The sequence below is a fragment of the Talpa europaea genome, assembly GCF_964194135.1.
Source record: "Talpa europaea genome assembly, chromosome: 3".
NCBI classification, from domain to species: Eukaryota; Metazoa; Chordata; class Mammalia; order Eulipotyphla; family Talpidae; genus Talpa; species Talpa europaea.
Genome location: NC_140069.1, coordinates 99,632,604 through 99,647,061, shown reverse-complemented (window position 1 = coordinate 99,647,061; position 14,458 = coordinate 99,632,604). Strand labels below are relative to the sequence as shown.

At 37.7% G+C, this 14,458-nt stretch overlaps 1 protein-coding gene across 1 annotated transcript; it reads right to left on the bottom strand.

Annotated features, from left to right (window-relative positions):
• Nucleotides 1–886: 886 nt before the first annotated feature.
• SNX10 (sorting nexin 10) lies at nucleotides 887–9,493 on the bottom strand. Its single transcript, XM_084229567.1, has 4 exons — nucleotides 9,159–9,493; nucleotides 8,662–8,760; nucleotides 1,432–1,644; nucleotides 887–979 (listed from the first exon to the last, which is right to left on the bottom strand). Exons 1-4 carry the CDS (start codon nucleotides 9,248–9,250, stop codon nucleotides 898–900), a joined length of 486 nt encoding a protein of 161 aa, XP_084085693.1. The 5' UTR covers nucleotides 9,251–9,493; the 3' UTR covers nucleotides 887–897.
• Nucleotides 9,494–14,458: the final 4,965 nt, after the last annotated feature.

Below are 14,458 nucleotides of genomic sequence, written 5' to 3'. Positions count from 1 at the left end.
TGGGACTATTCATTAGTAAAATTAAATGTATTAATTTTTATAAGATCCTATTTCTAACTTTAAGAAAAGTAACAAGTACCAACCAATGAAAGTTATCTAGTGATAAGGAATGACACATTTAGTCAGAAAATAAATCATTAAACTATAATTGTAAGTATACAATGATAATGACAACAAATGATTTCTTTCTAGAAACCATGTGTTTAAGCTGCTTTTGGACAATGAAAATGGATGTCTGAATTGATACATTGCAAGATTACTAGTAGTAGTTCTGTTTTTCTAACATGAAAGCATTATTTTAACATGTCTCTAGTGATAATATACATATTCCATCTGAGTGTGAAATAGAATACTGGAAAGGTTAAGCGCTCCTAAAATATCTCAAACACCCAAAAAGTAGTGTTTCCAGTGCAGGGGAGGTGTCCACAAAACAGGAGCCGCATGTCTGAAAGAGACAGGTTGGTTTAAGCTGCTGTGGGTCTTTATAGTGGTGAAGACCAAACACACTGTGTTTACAGTAACACTGCTCCATTGATACAAGAAGGAATGCGCTACCTGGATTTTTAAATGCTACCTATTTACCTATCTTTTAAGATTCAATAAGCCAACTCTATATTTTACACATATAAATCATTTCACAATAGGTTCTTGTTTAACCAGTAATGTCTGCCTAGGGAGGTAAGTATTGCATTCACAGGCTTTTAGCTTATTACAGAAGCTTAACCAAAATAAGACAATGGAAAAATACCACTAATAAACAACCCAGAGGCTCGTAAGAATTTAAATACCTAACATCATGACAGTGAACTTTAGGTAAGAATATATTATTAGCAAGCTTTCTTCCCTATGACTGGACATCATTTGCTGTTCCTCAGATGTTAACATTAGAATTATTTTTCAGGATTCTTGCGGAGCTGTGCTCATTTTACATCCATGTGAACTGCTGTCATCACTACTGTGTCCAAACCCAGAGGATGAACTGGAAAAGAAGAGGGGGAAATAATAAAAAGAGGAAATTGGTTTTCACAACACACTCAAAGCCTGAGTAACAGAGGAGAACTTTAATTATCTCCAGTCACAAAGAGAGACAGGAAATTTGGACTTTTAATTAGCCATTTGGAGTGCAGTTGGATATTTTTTTAGCTAGATAATTTAAACGCGAATAATTCAAGTCTGACTAAATGAAAGTCACATAATCAGAATGCAGATAATTGAATTTCTACTGCATTCATTAATTCAGTGTGGAGGTGTGTGTGAAGACTACTATGATGAGCTGTCACAGCTCAATAAAATCTCAGTCAATTAATTTTTTCATTATCTTAGTATTACATCAACAAAAAAGTGAAGTGAGTGTATATATCTATACACATGCATATGTGCACTATGTGTTGTATAAATATGTATACATTAAATCAAAACGCCAGGAAATACCTTTCTGAATCATAATCTATATCATTTTCCTTTTTTCCTTCTTCATCTTCTTCGGGGAAACGTCTGTTCATCAAGGCAAACTTGTGAATCGCTTCTTCTACGGAGTACTTAGTCTGCCCAGAAACACACGCCTCTATGTCTTCTGAGTTCAGATGGCTCTGCAAGAAGAGGTGCAGGCTGCTGTCTGAGAGCAAAAGTGCGTTCTGTAGGACCCTAAGTGAGAGAAACGGGGGTGATTGGTGAGCAGGGGTGGACAATTACAGGTGAGAGAGAGAAAACAGAGAAATGTGCCACCGAAGTCATTTCTCTACTGTAGCAAACTTCATCAATTACAGACTCTGCCTATTAAAGGGATGAAAGCATATGTTAACTTTTATTCAATTATTTAGAAATTTAGGTGAGTAAAAACATGAAGCTAATAGTTAAGAACATCTGTTAAAAGAATAACTTCAAGGACATTTCTTCAATTTAACCATCTGTTATGACCATGTGGATTAATTATGGAAATATTTTGCTTATACAGTCAGAGAAATTTATGCTACTTTTTAAAAAAATTTACTGCCAAGCAGCACGTCACTTCTGTGATCTTTACTGGCTTGGCTGTCATGAGACATCAAAACTTTCAACTACTATTAAAATTATATTTAAAAGTCAATACATTTCTCAGCATGCTTCACATTTTAAAACTTTACAAGGAAGCTTATGTATGAACAAGTTTACAAGGGCTCTGTTGAGAAGTGGCCATTTTCGATTATTGAAAATCAGCTGGAAATTTCTCAAAAATCTTCAGCAATGCTGCATATCTATGTGTTAAAATGAGCCAACAAGTAAAATTGCTCTCAGCCAATTTTACCATGTATGTAATTAAAATCTGAAGTCTTGTGATAAGTACATACTATCCTTCCCACGCTCAAGATCCAAGTTTACAAAGAATGTACAAATTTCTACTCGAGTATTAGAACTACATAGAAGATTAAAAACTACCCTAGAGCAAAATTTGCATTTATTACTATTATTGAGTGTTTTCTTCCTTAAAATATATGTCTTAGAATAGGAAACCAAGACAAAGTACACTCATAGTTAAATAAAAGTTGGTTTTATCTTCATAACAAAGTTTGATATATGATAGTTCAGTCCATATTAATAGATCCATAATTAAATAGCATTAAGACAACACGTAGGGGACAAAACTAGAACACTAAAACCCAACTAAAGTTTTGCCCAACATGGGATTTTCAGAGATCTATGGAAAAATAAAAAAACAAATCATGTATCTCAGACCTTATGAGGCTTACATTATACTCTGCATTTTTAAACGAGTAATTAGAAAAGTAAGTATCTTTTGGCCATTCATATCCATTTCTTTAAACCCAAGGTCATTAGAATACTTCCTTTTCTTCAAACTAAAACAATTATTTCTTCAAGAAGGCAACCGTCTAAAAATGCATCATATAAAACCAAAGTCTAATCGTTCCCTTTGCTTATGTTAAAGGCTTACAAATACAGGGTGAGAAAGTATTCTTGACTGGGTTACCAAAAGGAAAAGAGAAGCCTTTGTGCTTTTTAAAAGGTAAAATCTCAAGCAAAGCAGCTAAATACTTCCCCCTCCTCCATGTCCTCTGCCCTAGGCTCTCCCAGAAGATCACAGGGGATCACATGGTAAAGATTAATTTACCAAGTACAAGTAGTAAAGTAGTAAATCCCTTTTACTACTCTTTGAGATTTATTTTCTACATTTACAAATGTTTACCACTCTTGTTTTAAATACTTCAAATCAAGAAAAGATTTATATAGCAACGACCCATTAATATTAACTTGCATTTTGCTGTGAAGTTTGAACGGAGTGTTTCCTGTGTCCTTCTGTCAGTGGTTTCCTGCCAGCCACACACAGTAACTGTTCATAGGATTACACTTACTGCTTTGTTTCTGTTGGAAATGTGTTTTATTTTCTTTATAAAATAATGGGTAATCTTTAAAATTGATTTTAGATGGTTCGAGGCATTACACCACAAAAGTAATGAGCACTAATGCCAATGATATTGGACACAAATTCATTTTCGCTTTATTTCATGTCTAAAGCAATTCTACTGAGCCTTGAACTGCTCACACGCTGTTATTAACTTGCGAGTAACCTAACACATGGGTACAGCCAACAAAAGTGATCAGAGTCCAGGTTGATCGGGACCTCAAGGCTACTGTCCTTTTTCTTGAGCTATAATTCAATTTCCAATTTTACTGTACATTAGACTCATTATTTTCCAGTGTTATCTGCTTAATACTGCCACCTGGAGGACACCTAGGTGAAAAAAGAATGGGGAGCTAGGCACTGCCAGTTAGAGAGAGATGTGGCTGGGGAGGGACCATGAACACACGCACAGGCTCAGAGTTCAAGCAAGCATCGTGTATCTGCTCGGCACCATGCTGGGTTTGTTTCCTTGGTGTCATTAGCTAAATTTATGCCACCATGGGCATGGATATAGACAACAACAAAAAGTATCTGTGCTTTTTATTTTTAGTCACATATTTCATTCTGAAATTAAAATTACAAAATTATTAGCATTTTCCCAACTGGTTCGGTCAGCATAATTAGCTCATTTTAATTAATATCTGATTTACTGTATATATCAGTAAGAACTGTGACTGCCATCCTCATCATATCAAAGCCTTTTTCTACCTTACTCACACTTGTCTCCACACTGAACAAATCTAGTAGCAGAAAATCAACTTCAAACATAAAGATTATTATGTAAAAGTCAACAAAATGCCATTTTTAAAATTAAGCTGCCATAAAAATAAATGTATATAATGTTCAAGCCTTTATAAAAGGAACAAAAACTAGTCTCTAGGATTTTAAAGGAATTTCTGAAAAGATATTTACAACATGAGTCAAAAGTTATTCCTCCCCCATTATAACTTTACACAAAACTTTATAGGAAAACCTGTTTTTCCTCTGAATTGCACAAGTTGAAAATCTGACTTTCCTCCACATGATTTTATTAGGTGTATTATATATTGGTTCAATTAAGAACAATAAATAGCTATGCAGAACCGTTTAATCCTAACTAAGGAAACCCTAGGTCTACAGCACACAATATAAGGATAAATATAGACATGTGGATAGAGTGTGGAAGGCTAGCAGCTTCATGTAGGGAGAAAAAATTAACTTAGCCTGTTTACCTCTCACCATGAGCAAAAAATAAAACCTACAAATCTTCACTGAAGACATTCATGATGTGTGCTATGGCGCCCTCTATTGAACACAAGGAGTTATAAAGGAGAGAGGGGAGAGAGAGAGAGAGATAGAGAGAGAGAGTGTGTGTGTAAAACTAGCTGCTGTTTTACAGTGAGATCCTCCTGTAAAAAAATTCCTTAAATTTCTAAGAAATACTAAACCGTAATACAAAGGTCTACGTTGTAAAAATACAGTTAGATTAATGGGATTCATTCAGCAAGGAAGGAAAGCTAGCTTCTGTTCCTGATGTCGATCAAATTAAAAAATTAATAGGAATGCTTAACATTAATTCAGAGTTAGAGACTTACCAAAAGAACTTATAATTTTAGTCTTTAACTTTCCTTTACCATAACTGTTGATAGAAGTAACTTTCAGTTTATAATTAGACTTGGGACAGGGGGGTATCCGAAAGGAAAATTATGGCCAAGATTGAGGAAAAATTAATACAATAGAAAAATATCACCATTGTACTGGCCAAATTTAGCCAGCATTGAAGAGTTCTGCTAATTATAAATTGGCTGGTTCCTAAGATTAATATAGTTCCTCCACCTTCCCTGCAATTCTCTTGTGTATAAAATTGAGTAAACATCCAACCCCTAGTATTGTTAGAGGTATTGGGTAAAAATGTAAAAAGCTAAACATACAGCAAATGTTCATTAAATGGTATAAATTATTCTTATTTGGCACCTAGTCAAAGAACCAATTCCTCTCTAATTCCTCTGTGAATTGGCCTGGATATGTACTTTGCTATTAAATATGTATTATTTCACAACTGACCTAAAAATGAAAAGAAATCATACTGGACACACACACGCATGTGCACAGAGATGGCGCTGTTTCTGGAGGTTGAATACAAATGATGTTCTTGATTCAAAACTTCAAAACTTATAGAAAAAACATATTTTTAAATATATGCTAAATAGCTAGAATACAAGCACATTTCATATTTTAATGTCGTGTTGTCTTTCCTCACAAGTTCCCAAAGCATTGTACAATGAGCACAGTGAAGGCTACTGGTGTACCTCTACTTCATGGGTAAAGAGTGGGGCCCCAAGAAGACATTTAACAGATGTCAGGCCGCGGCACTGAGGGTGTCTGAGTTGCAGGTGGCACCCAGATTCCCATAGTGGCTTTGGGCTAGGGGTGGAGGTACTCTGCAGGGGAATAGAAGGGAGGTGTGTGAGAAACGAAGACAGGGAGAGTATACCAGGGGCAAAGACATGTAAGGTTACCACTTATACAGAACCTGGACAAAGAACAGGGGAGTTGTGTGTGAGAATCTGAGGGACACAGAACAGAGTGGGGGAACAAGGCTTAGGTCAGGCCTGACTACAGCCATGTGATATGGTATAAGACTCCTTGCTTAGATCAGGTCCAAGCCACAGAGAACCACCAGCTTTTGTTTTTAATATAAAGCTCATCAGTTTGAAGGCATATGTTTACCTACCAAAGTAGAACAAAAAACACCACAGGAGAACTCAGGGTCTGCTCCATGATGTGGCTTCTGGATGTGATCCAGATCCAGTTTAGTGAATCTCGTCAAGCCCTGAATTACATACCGTGCATCGCCACTGCAGTGGAAGCTCCAGAACACAAGGACTTGAGTCCACATTGTGCAGCCCTCTATCTCCAAAACTCAGCAGGGTCTGAAGGAGCCACTTAATAAATATATTGAATAGAGCCCTTCCCGAGCCACCATCAGAATGATACCAACAACCAGTGAGGATGGCAACCCATGAGCGACAGGAGGGCACTCTGCTAGCAGACCAAGGCTCAAAAGACTTAAGTGACTTTTACAAGGTTATAGAGCCTAAAAAAAATCAGAATCTAAGATGCATGGGAGACCTGGATCCCTTCTCACACTCCAGACCCAGGACACTTTCTACTCTGTCATCTGCATCAAATTCAACCAGCAAACAGTCAAATGACAACATATGCAAAAAAAATAACCTAATGCCAGCGTGACCCCACTGCACAGAATGATACTCAGTCATTTATTTGGTAGCTCAACTATGGAAGGAAAGGTCGTATTGAAAACAATGAAGTTATTCCTGGTCAAAAACACATGCTCCATGCTTAACTAGCACATAAATACAGAGGCATGTGCTGCCCTCTGACCTAAATAAGACTCCCGTCCAGCAGACAAGCAGCTCCCCAGTGCTGACAGCGACAGCAAGACTGGCTGTCCCCATCTAGGCCTCACTGGCAATGGCCAATCTGCAGCCTCCCCAGGCAGCATCTGGAGCGACAGCCTCACTGCACGCCAGGCATCAGGGACCACATCTTAAGAGCGAGGCCATCAACCACCTGGGTCTCGTACAGGCGACAATTAAAACTGGAGCTATCCTCGGGAGGAAAGGGCAGGACAAAATTGACCAAGTCTTTGTTCTCTCGTGGCTGTGACACCCAAAATGATACCACTCTGATGTTTTCCAAGGAGTTAGCTGGGTTAATCTGTTTTTCTGATCGCCTGTCATTTTACCTCTGGCTTCTTTTTCTTCCCCCGCCCCCCAATTTTTAATCTTGGATGTTTCTACCTGCCTCCATAACACCTTCAGAGGAAAGCACTCTACTGATCTAATAGAAATAAATGTCAATATTCATATATATAGGTCATACCCAAATCTCTCAGGAGTGAGGGGTGTGGGGAGAAGCTAGTGCATTATTTCTGGCCAGTTCTAAGGTACCATCTGGTGAACTCAAAAAGAGATTACTGGGCCTCCCCGGTGGCGCAGCGGTTGAGCACTGGGTTGCGAAGCTGCCCGCAGCCTCTGCGGCGCCGGTTCGATCCCTGGCTGCTCCCCGGCCACCGGACGAGGGTCCCGCATGGCGCGCAGACCTCTCCTGCCGCCCGCTGCTCCCCTCAGCAGTGTACTTCGGTCCTACTGCCTGCTCTGCTCCCCGCTCTGGTGAATTCTCTCACCCTCCCGCTCTTCTGACTGTACCCAGTGCATGTGTAAACGAACAAACAAACAAACAAATAAATAAATAAAAAATACATGCCTCAAAAAAAAAAAAAAAAAAAAACAAAAAGAGATTACTTCAGATCCTGAAGCAAGCAGAAAAAGATAGTTCAGAAGACTAGACCTGTACTAACTAGTCCTATCACCCACCTTATTTCTTTATCTAAAAAATAGGGCATTTGAAAAACCTGATATAACACGATTTCACTTGTTAAGTGCATTAAACTATTAAAGCCAGTACTTAGGTAGTACATATTATATACCAGACATTGCTGCACATGCTTTGTATTTATTAACTCACTTAATCCTCTCAACAACCTTACGAATTAAGTACTATCATTAAGCCCATATTATAAAAGACTTGCCCGAGCCTCCAGTCAGATTTGAACCCAGGCAGCCTGACATCAAAGAATGTGAGCAAACATACTTGCTGTTCTATGGGATAGATACTGTAGCATTCTAAAGAGTGTGAAAAATTACAGTGGCGTGAATTCAAGTTACTTTAACTGCAGTACATACCATCATGTAGTAATCCAGAATGAATAACCTATTGAAACTATTCAAATGCCAATAAATACTCCCTTATAATCATTCCCTCCAAAGAGTAAACTATTCATATAAAGGCATCCAGAGGGCATCAGTCATCCATTGTAGAACTGATTTGGTCTTTCAGAGCTAAATTTTGTGAATGAAGACAGTTTTTAATAAGTGCCTTTTAATAAGGCACATTTATTTCCTGGAAAATTTTACTTTAGTCAACTAAACTCCCAAGTAATTTGGATCTACTTTATACTTTAAGGGATGATACTCTGATTCAATTAATTCATTGTTTACTTTCTAGATTTGGTCCCAAATAGACACCTATGATGTGAACCACAAGATGGCGCTCTAATATAGGAAATGAACTGCTGGGCTGATTATTAGCATTTCAGGAATGTCATATTTCCCCCAACACACACCATCACAGGTCACACAACTCTTGCAAAGCACACTGCTCACATCCCTGTGTGGCCACAAGCATTTCTGCATACTTACTTTCTGAGGAAATCTTCCAAACCCTGTCGACGTTGATCTACATGTTGGCGATTATTCATATTGAAAAATAAGTTTTTAGATGGCAGTTCTGGCAGTTGTCTTATGAAAAAGAAAATAAAATGTGTTTAATCATCAAAGCAAAGGAAGTTAGTTATAGAAACCCCCAGAGTTATTATTACCAAGCAAATTATGCATATTAATAATTATCACAAAACTACAATATAGTTACATATATTACAAATATAATAAGGGGATGACCAAATCAATTAACTTAGAGAAACCTATTTAAAACATTTCTCAGTACTTTTCCAAGCAATACTCATAAAAGGTGGTAGAATTCGAGCAATCAGTTTCAAACTTAGATGTAACAGCTACAAAACCAAAGCTGTAATTGCAATCAAGAACGTCTATATTTGTATATCTTGATGCATGTCAACTATTAAATATTGAATGTAATAATCTCCTCAATATACTCTTTTAAAAAAAAAATCACTTACACCAGCAATGCATTACTTTGGAGTCTCTGCCTCAGCCACACAAATTCTCTATATCTTCTTCGTACACATGATGTTTTCATGGTAAAACACATGCTATTAGTCTGCTTAGAGAAAAAGGAAATTATGAGTCTCACTTGAGGGAAAAAAATGTTTTTCTTATATCAATAATTCAATATGTGGTCCCAAGATTGATTTCAAGTAGGATTTAAACAACGAAAAGCATATTTGTAGCTATGCCTGATTCTGAAACCTGGCACATGATCCATTAATACAACAGCCCAGAAGTCAGCTGGGATGACATGAATGAGCTGTGCTGTCGCGGGCAAGACATGACCTGGCCACTCCCTGGGACCCGAAGCAGCCCCCTGTTCTATTACATTCCTTTCAAAGATGAGTCACAAAAATGAAACAAACCCTAAGTATCATTTGTTGCCTTTTAACACAATCCAGCTACCATCCATGTAGCTGGAGGAAACTTTGGGGGTTAGAGACACCTTCTCATGACCTTGACATGACATCACAGAAGCCATCTGTCCTTGACATTGCATTGCTGAAGACCACACAATCACCAGGAATCCTGAAATCACTTTTTAAAAAGAGTGTATCATTTCCTTTCTAAGTGAGATGAGAAAGGGAGTGTGATCTGAGTTCGAGAGAGGCTTGGCAGAGGGGACAAGCATCCACTTGGTAGGGCGGGGGTGAAGAGGGACAAATTTCAGCCCTAGTTCTGCTAAAAGCAAGTCACCTGAAGCTCCAATTTCTTGACTGGTAAACCATGGATGAAACAGTGTACCCTTACTCCACAGGGTGGTTGTAAGGTCTAATAAGCAGCTAGCAAGTGTTACCTGTTAATATTATTATTAGTTACTAGATGTTGGTTTCCTTCCAGCTACCCTAAGGCATACTTGGAGAAAGCCACCTAGAGAGTCCCCATCCTAAGGAGAACTGCAATCCTTCTCCTGTGGGTAAACATAAGACTAGCAAATACATTTGCTTCTCCTTTGGGTAAAACAAGAGACTCAAAAATAATTTGCCTCTTGGTTTTGTAAAAGGATGTCTATTTGCTCTATTTCAAAATTTGATTTCATGTTTATATTGTCAAACAAAAATTTTTTATCTTCAAGATTTGTATTATTTAAAAAACTGTCATTATTCCACCATTTAAGCACCCAGCCGTTGTTTTCCTGGGGAAATCTAAGTGATTATGTACATTAGTTCTTAAACCATTCCTGTGAAATGTATGGCATGATTCCTGGTACACCTGAACTTCATAATATTCAGAAAACCCCAGGATTCAGAGAATTGAAGAGACTGAGCCCTTAAGAAGCTATTGGTCTACACCCCATCAATCTTTGACAATATAACAGCAAAAGAAGCTGGACAGGCTGTGACCCAATACCATTCTGTGTGGATATCAAAGCATACCAGGGCCTCATTCTAATGTAATCCTTGGGGACTAAGCCAGCAGGCCATTTACTCCAAGATTAGTGCCCTAACGAGGCTTGGGCAGCTAGTTCTCAGAGCTCTCTCCCTGGAGATCACCAGCCTACAGCAGGGAGACTCCTGACACCCTAGACACAGACTGGGTTAACTTCAATTCCCTTTAATTTCTCTGTTCTGAATCATTTTGGATGTCAGTAATTAGAAATTCTTCTGGTGCCTACATCAGACTAAAGTCTCTCTATAATTCTTTCAAGTTCAGTGGAATTTATATGTGATGGACTACCCAGCTATTGTCCACTATTTTAGAGTTCCAAGGAAATGCTAAGATTTCAGGAACCTGATATCATTTCCCTTGAGATTAATTTAAGTAAGTTAAACAGCAGCTTCTCTACCTGCAAAACTCCATGGGTATAGCTCTGAGGAGGTAACTAGAACACTCCAGTCCCATCCACTCCTAATCACAAACAACAGGAGAAAGCCTCACCAGGATCAGACTATACTGAGAATACTCATGGAGTAATTTCTCTAAATCTGTTATCTGTTTGTTGCTTCTACTATCAAACAAAACAAGATCTCTTAATTGTCAATTAGCATTTCAAAGAAATGCCAGAATGCCACCAAATTTGTGGAACCCATCATTTCTGGCTCAAGAGAACATTTTTGAATTTACACCCTACTAATTACATAGCAGAGAAGAATGTATACTTTCATTGACTCTGAGGATAATTAAATTTCATGCCTACCAAAAAGTGTGTGATAAGGATTCCTAAATTTTTTTATAGGAAGTTAAAAGGCAACAAAAGAATTTTAATTCATTTTCAAATGCTTAGCTGTATGTAGTCACTTCATAATTTTCCACACATTATGAATCTCTGGTAGAACTATTAGCAAAATCAAAATGCTGGGTTGACCCTGGCAACAACCTTCAACACAATCATCAAAAAAAAAAAAAAAAAAAAAAGTTCTGCAGGGCCTCCCTGGTGACACAGGGCTTAAAGCTTCAGTGCTCTCAAGGTACCACCAGCCATAGCAGCATGAGTTTGATCCCCGGCCAGGGAGTTAACCCACATGGCACAGCAGACCTCTCCTGTCTCGCCTACTGCTCCCCTCAGCAGTGTATTTCAGTAGATCCACCTGTTCTGCTCCCCATTCTGTCTCTGGTGAATCTTCTCACCACCCCACGCCCCAGTACCACTGGCCTATACCCCAGTATGCATAAATAAATTTAAAAAATCTTTCAAAAAAAAAAACAGTTCTTAATTTCTACTTTGTTTATTCTCTAAAGTTAGGGAAACTTGAAAGAAAAAAGGGAAGACAGAAATAAAAGGACATCATGATGGCCAATGTTTGGGTGTCCACTGTGTAGTTACATACAATTGGAAGAGTAAAGGCTAAATTATACTGTACTTGTGCTAAGGAATCACAGATAAAATCTGAAAAAGTGTGAACTAAATCAAATGGGGAAAGTGACCACCTTCAATATCAGGGCCAATAAACCACAGCCCAGGGGCCCAGTCCGGCCTGCTACATGTCCTCACCAACTATGTTTTATCAGAACACAATTACAGTCTTCATTCGCGTATTGTTATGGCTGCTTTTACCCTTCAACAGCAGAATTGAGTGGTCTCATAACAGACTGTAAAGGCCCACAAAACTACAGATATTTACTGCCTGGCCTTTTGCAAAGAAAGATGTAGAACCTTGTTAAGATGATCACTGAAAGCTGCACATGACCTGACCCTGTTCAAAAGGTGACGAATCAGTTTTTTTCCCAAATAAAATACATCATTTTTTAGTTATTTATGATAATTAATCAGATTAGACTAAGGCAAGGTAATTGCACATATTCATTCCTACTTCCCCATTCTATATAGAAAAATTGCACATCACTTTTCTAGGGAAGCTTATATCCTCTCAAAATTTAAGATTTATCGTTCAGTATACTATCCAGCATTATGTGATAACAAATCATAAAGAAATATCTTTAATGAGCTATAAATACTCTTTAACTGTGAATTTTAGATGTATTCACATCTTTGTACATAAAGGCAATAAATATGGAAATACTAACAAAGTTATAGTAAATAATTAAAATAATTTCTCAACTTAAGAAAACATCTTCTAAAGTAATTTAGAAAACTACTTCAGTTAAGATGCAAGCATTCAAATTTGGTTGTTTGAATTAGGAAAATTTTTACAAATTTCATTTGAAAGTAAACCAGACTGCCCCATCCAGGATGCTCCCTAAAAATCACCACGAGGGCCTCCCCAGTGGCGCAGCGGTTGAGCGCTGAGTTGCGAAGCTGCCCGCAGCCTCTGCAGCGCCGGTTCGATCCCCGGCTGCTCCCCGGCCACTGAAGGAGGGTCCCACATGGCGCGCAGACCTCTCCTGCCGCCCGCTGCTCCCCTCAGCAGTGTCCTTCGGTCCTTCTGCCTGCTCTGCTCCCCGCTCTGGCTCTGGTGAATTCTCTCACCCTCCCGCGCTTCTGACTGTACCCAGTGCTCGTATAAATAAATAAATAAATCTTGAAAAAATTTAAAATAAAATAAATAAATAAATAAAAATCACCACGATTGCTGTGAGCTGTGGACCATGTACTTACGTGAATGCATATCTCATAGTCAATATAAGAATGCCAAAAATCCTCCTTCTGAATCCTAGGATCTCGAACCCAGACACTTACAAATTCCTGTAGGAGCATCACAAAGAAAGAAAGAAATATATTTCAGAATTGCCAGTAGGGCTGAAGGAGGTGAGAAATGACCAAACTCAAACAATACTGAAATGAACTTAAACCACTGTGGTTGTAATCCTTTAAAAAACAAGAAGCAAAAGTAATGAATCAGACATTATAGGAAGTCCACAAAAAAGTTTTGCGACAGATAGAATTTTTAAAATAATGTAAAACTGAGCTGAATGCACTTTTGGAGCACTTTATGGGTTCTATGAAGGCAATAAGAATATAATCTAAAATGGATTTTTAATTTTTAATCATGAAAAATAGGTTCACACTTCCCTTAAGTTTTAAAAGCTGTCATTTCTTACTTTCTTCCTCTCTCTAACACAGGTCCCGCCTAATAAATCACTTTCTAGAACACAAATAAGAAAGTCATGTAAAAAACAAGCAAGGAGAGTTGAAAATGACTCTGTATGCATTGGCTACATGAGAACAAACAGTGGTAACTTATTAATGGAAAGATCAACTCTTTTTAGACACTATAGTTCTCATTTAAAAATACACTTTCCCATGGATTAAATCACTTCATCTTCACAACAGCTTCATGTTAGAGGTAGAAGCTAGACATGTTTAAAAAACACACACAGCAGACAATTTTGTTCCCTTTTTAAAGATAATAAAAAGAAAAACACGGTAAAATGTGGAACACAATGCCTTTTACTATTCAAAAGGCACCAACATGTACATTTAAAAAGTATTATGTTTGGCATGATAAATTTTAAGGTGTAATTTAGTCGCTTGGTTATTATAAATTTGCTAATTGAATTGAATTGAAATATTTTAACTTTTTTTTTTAAGTAGCTTCAAGGCTGAAATTTTAGGCAATTCTCACTGCTGTGCTTTGGCCTCTCTGAGAGGCAGGTTGTAGATGCTGTACAAGAGAAGAGATAAAGATTATAGGGTTTTTAGGACGGGGCACTTACTTTGTTATGCAGATGATGAAATGAGAATTTTTCACGACAGAGAATTTAAAAAAGAAAGATAAAAATAGCCCCTATTCCCTAAAAATAACTTTGCCACCTATCAAGTTTCACCTAAGACAACAAACACTTTGCGCCTGCATTTGAGACTTGCATTCTGCCCCGTTGCTTACTCTTGGTTTATAAGGATTATGAGTTA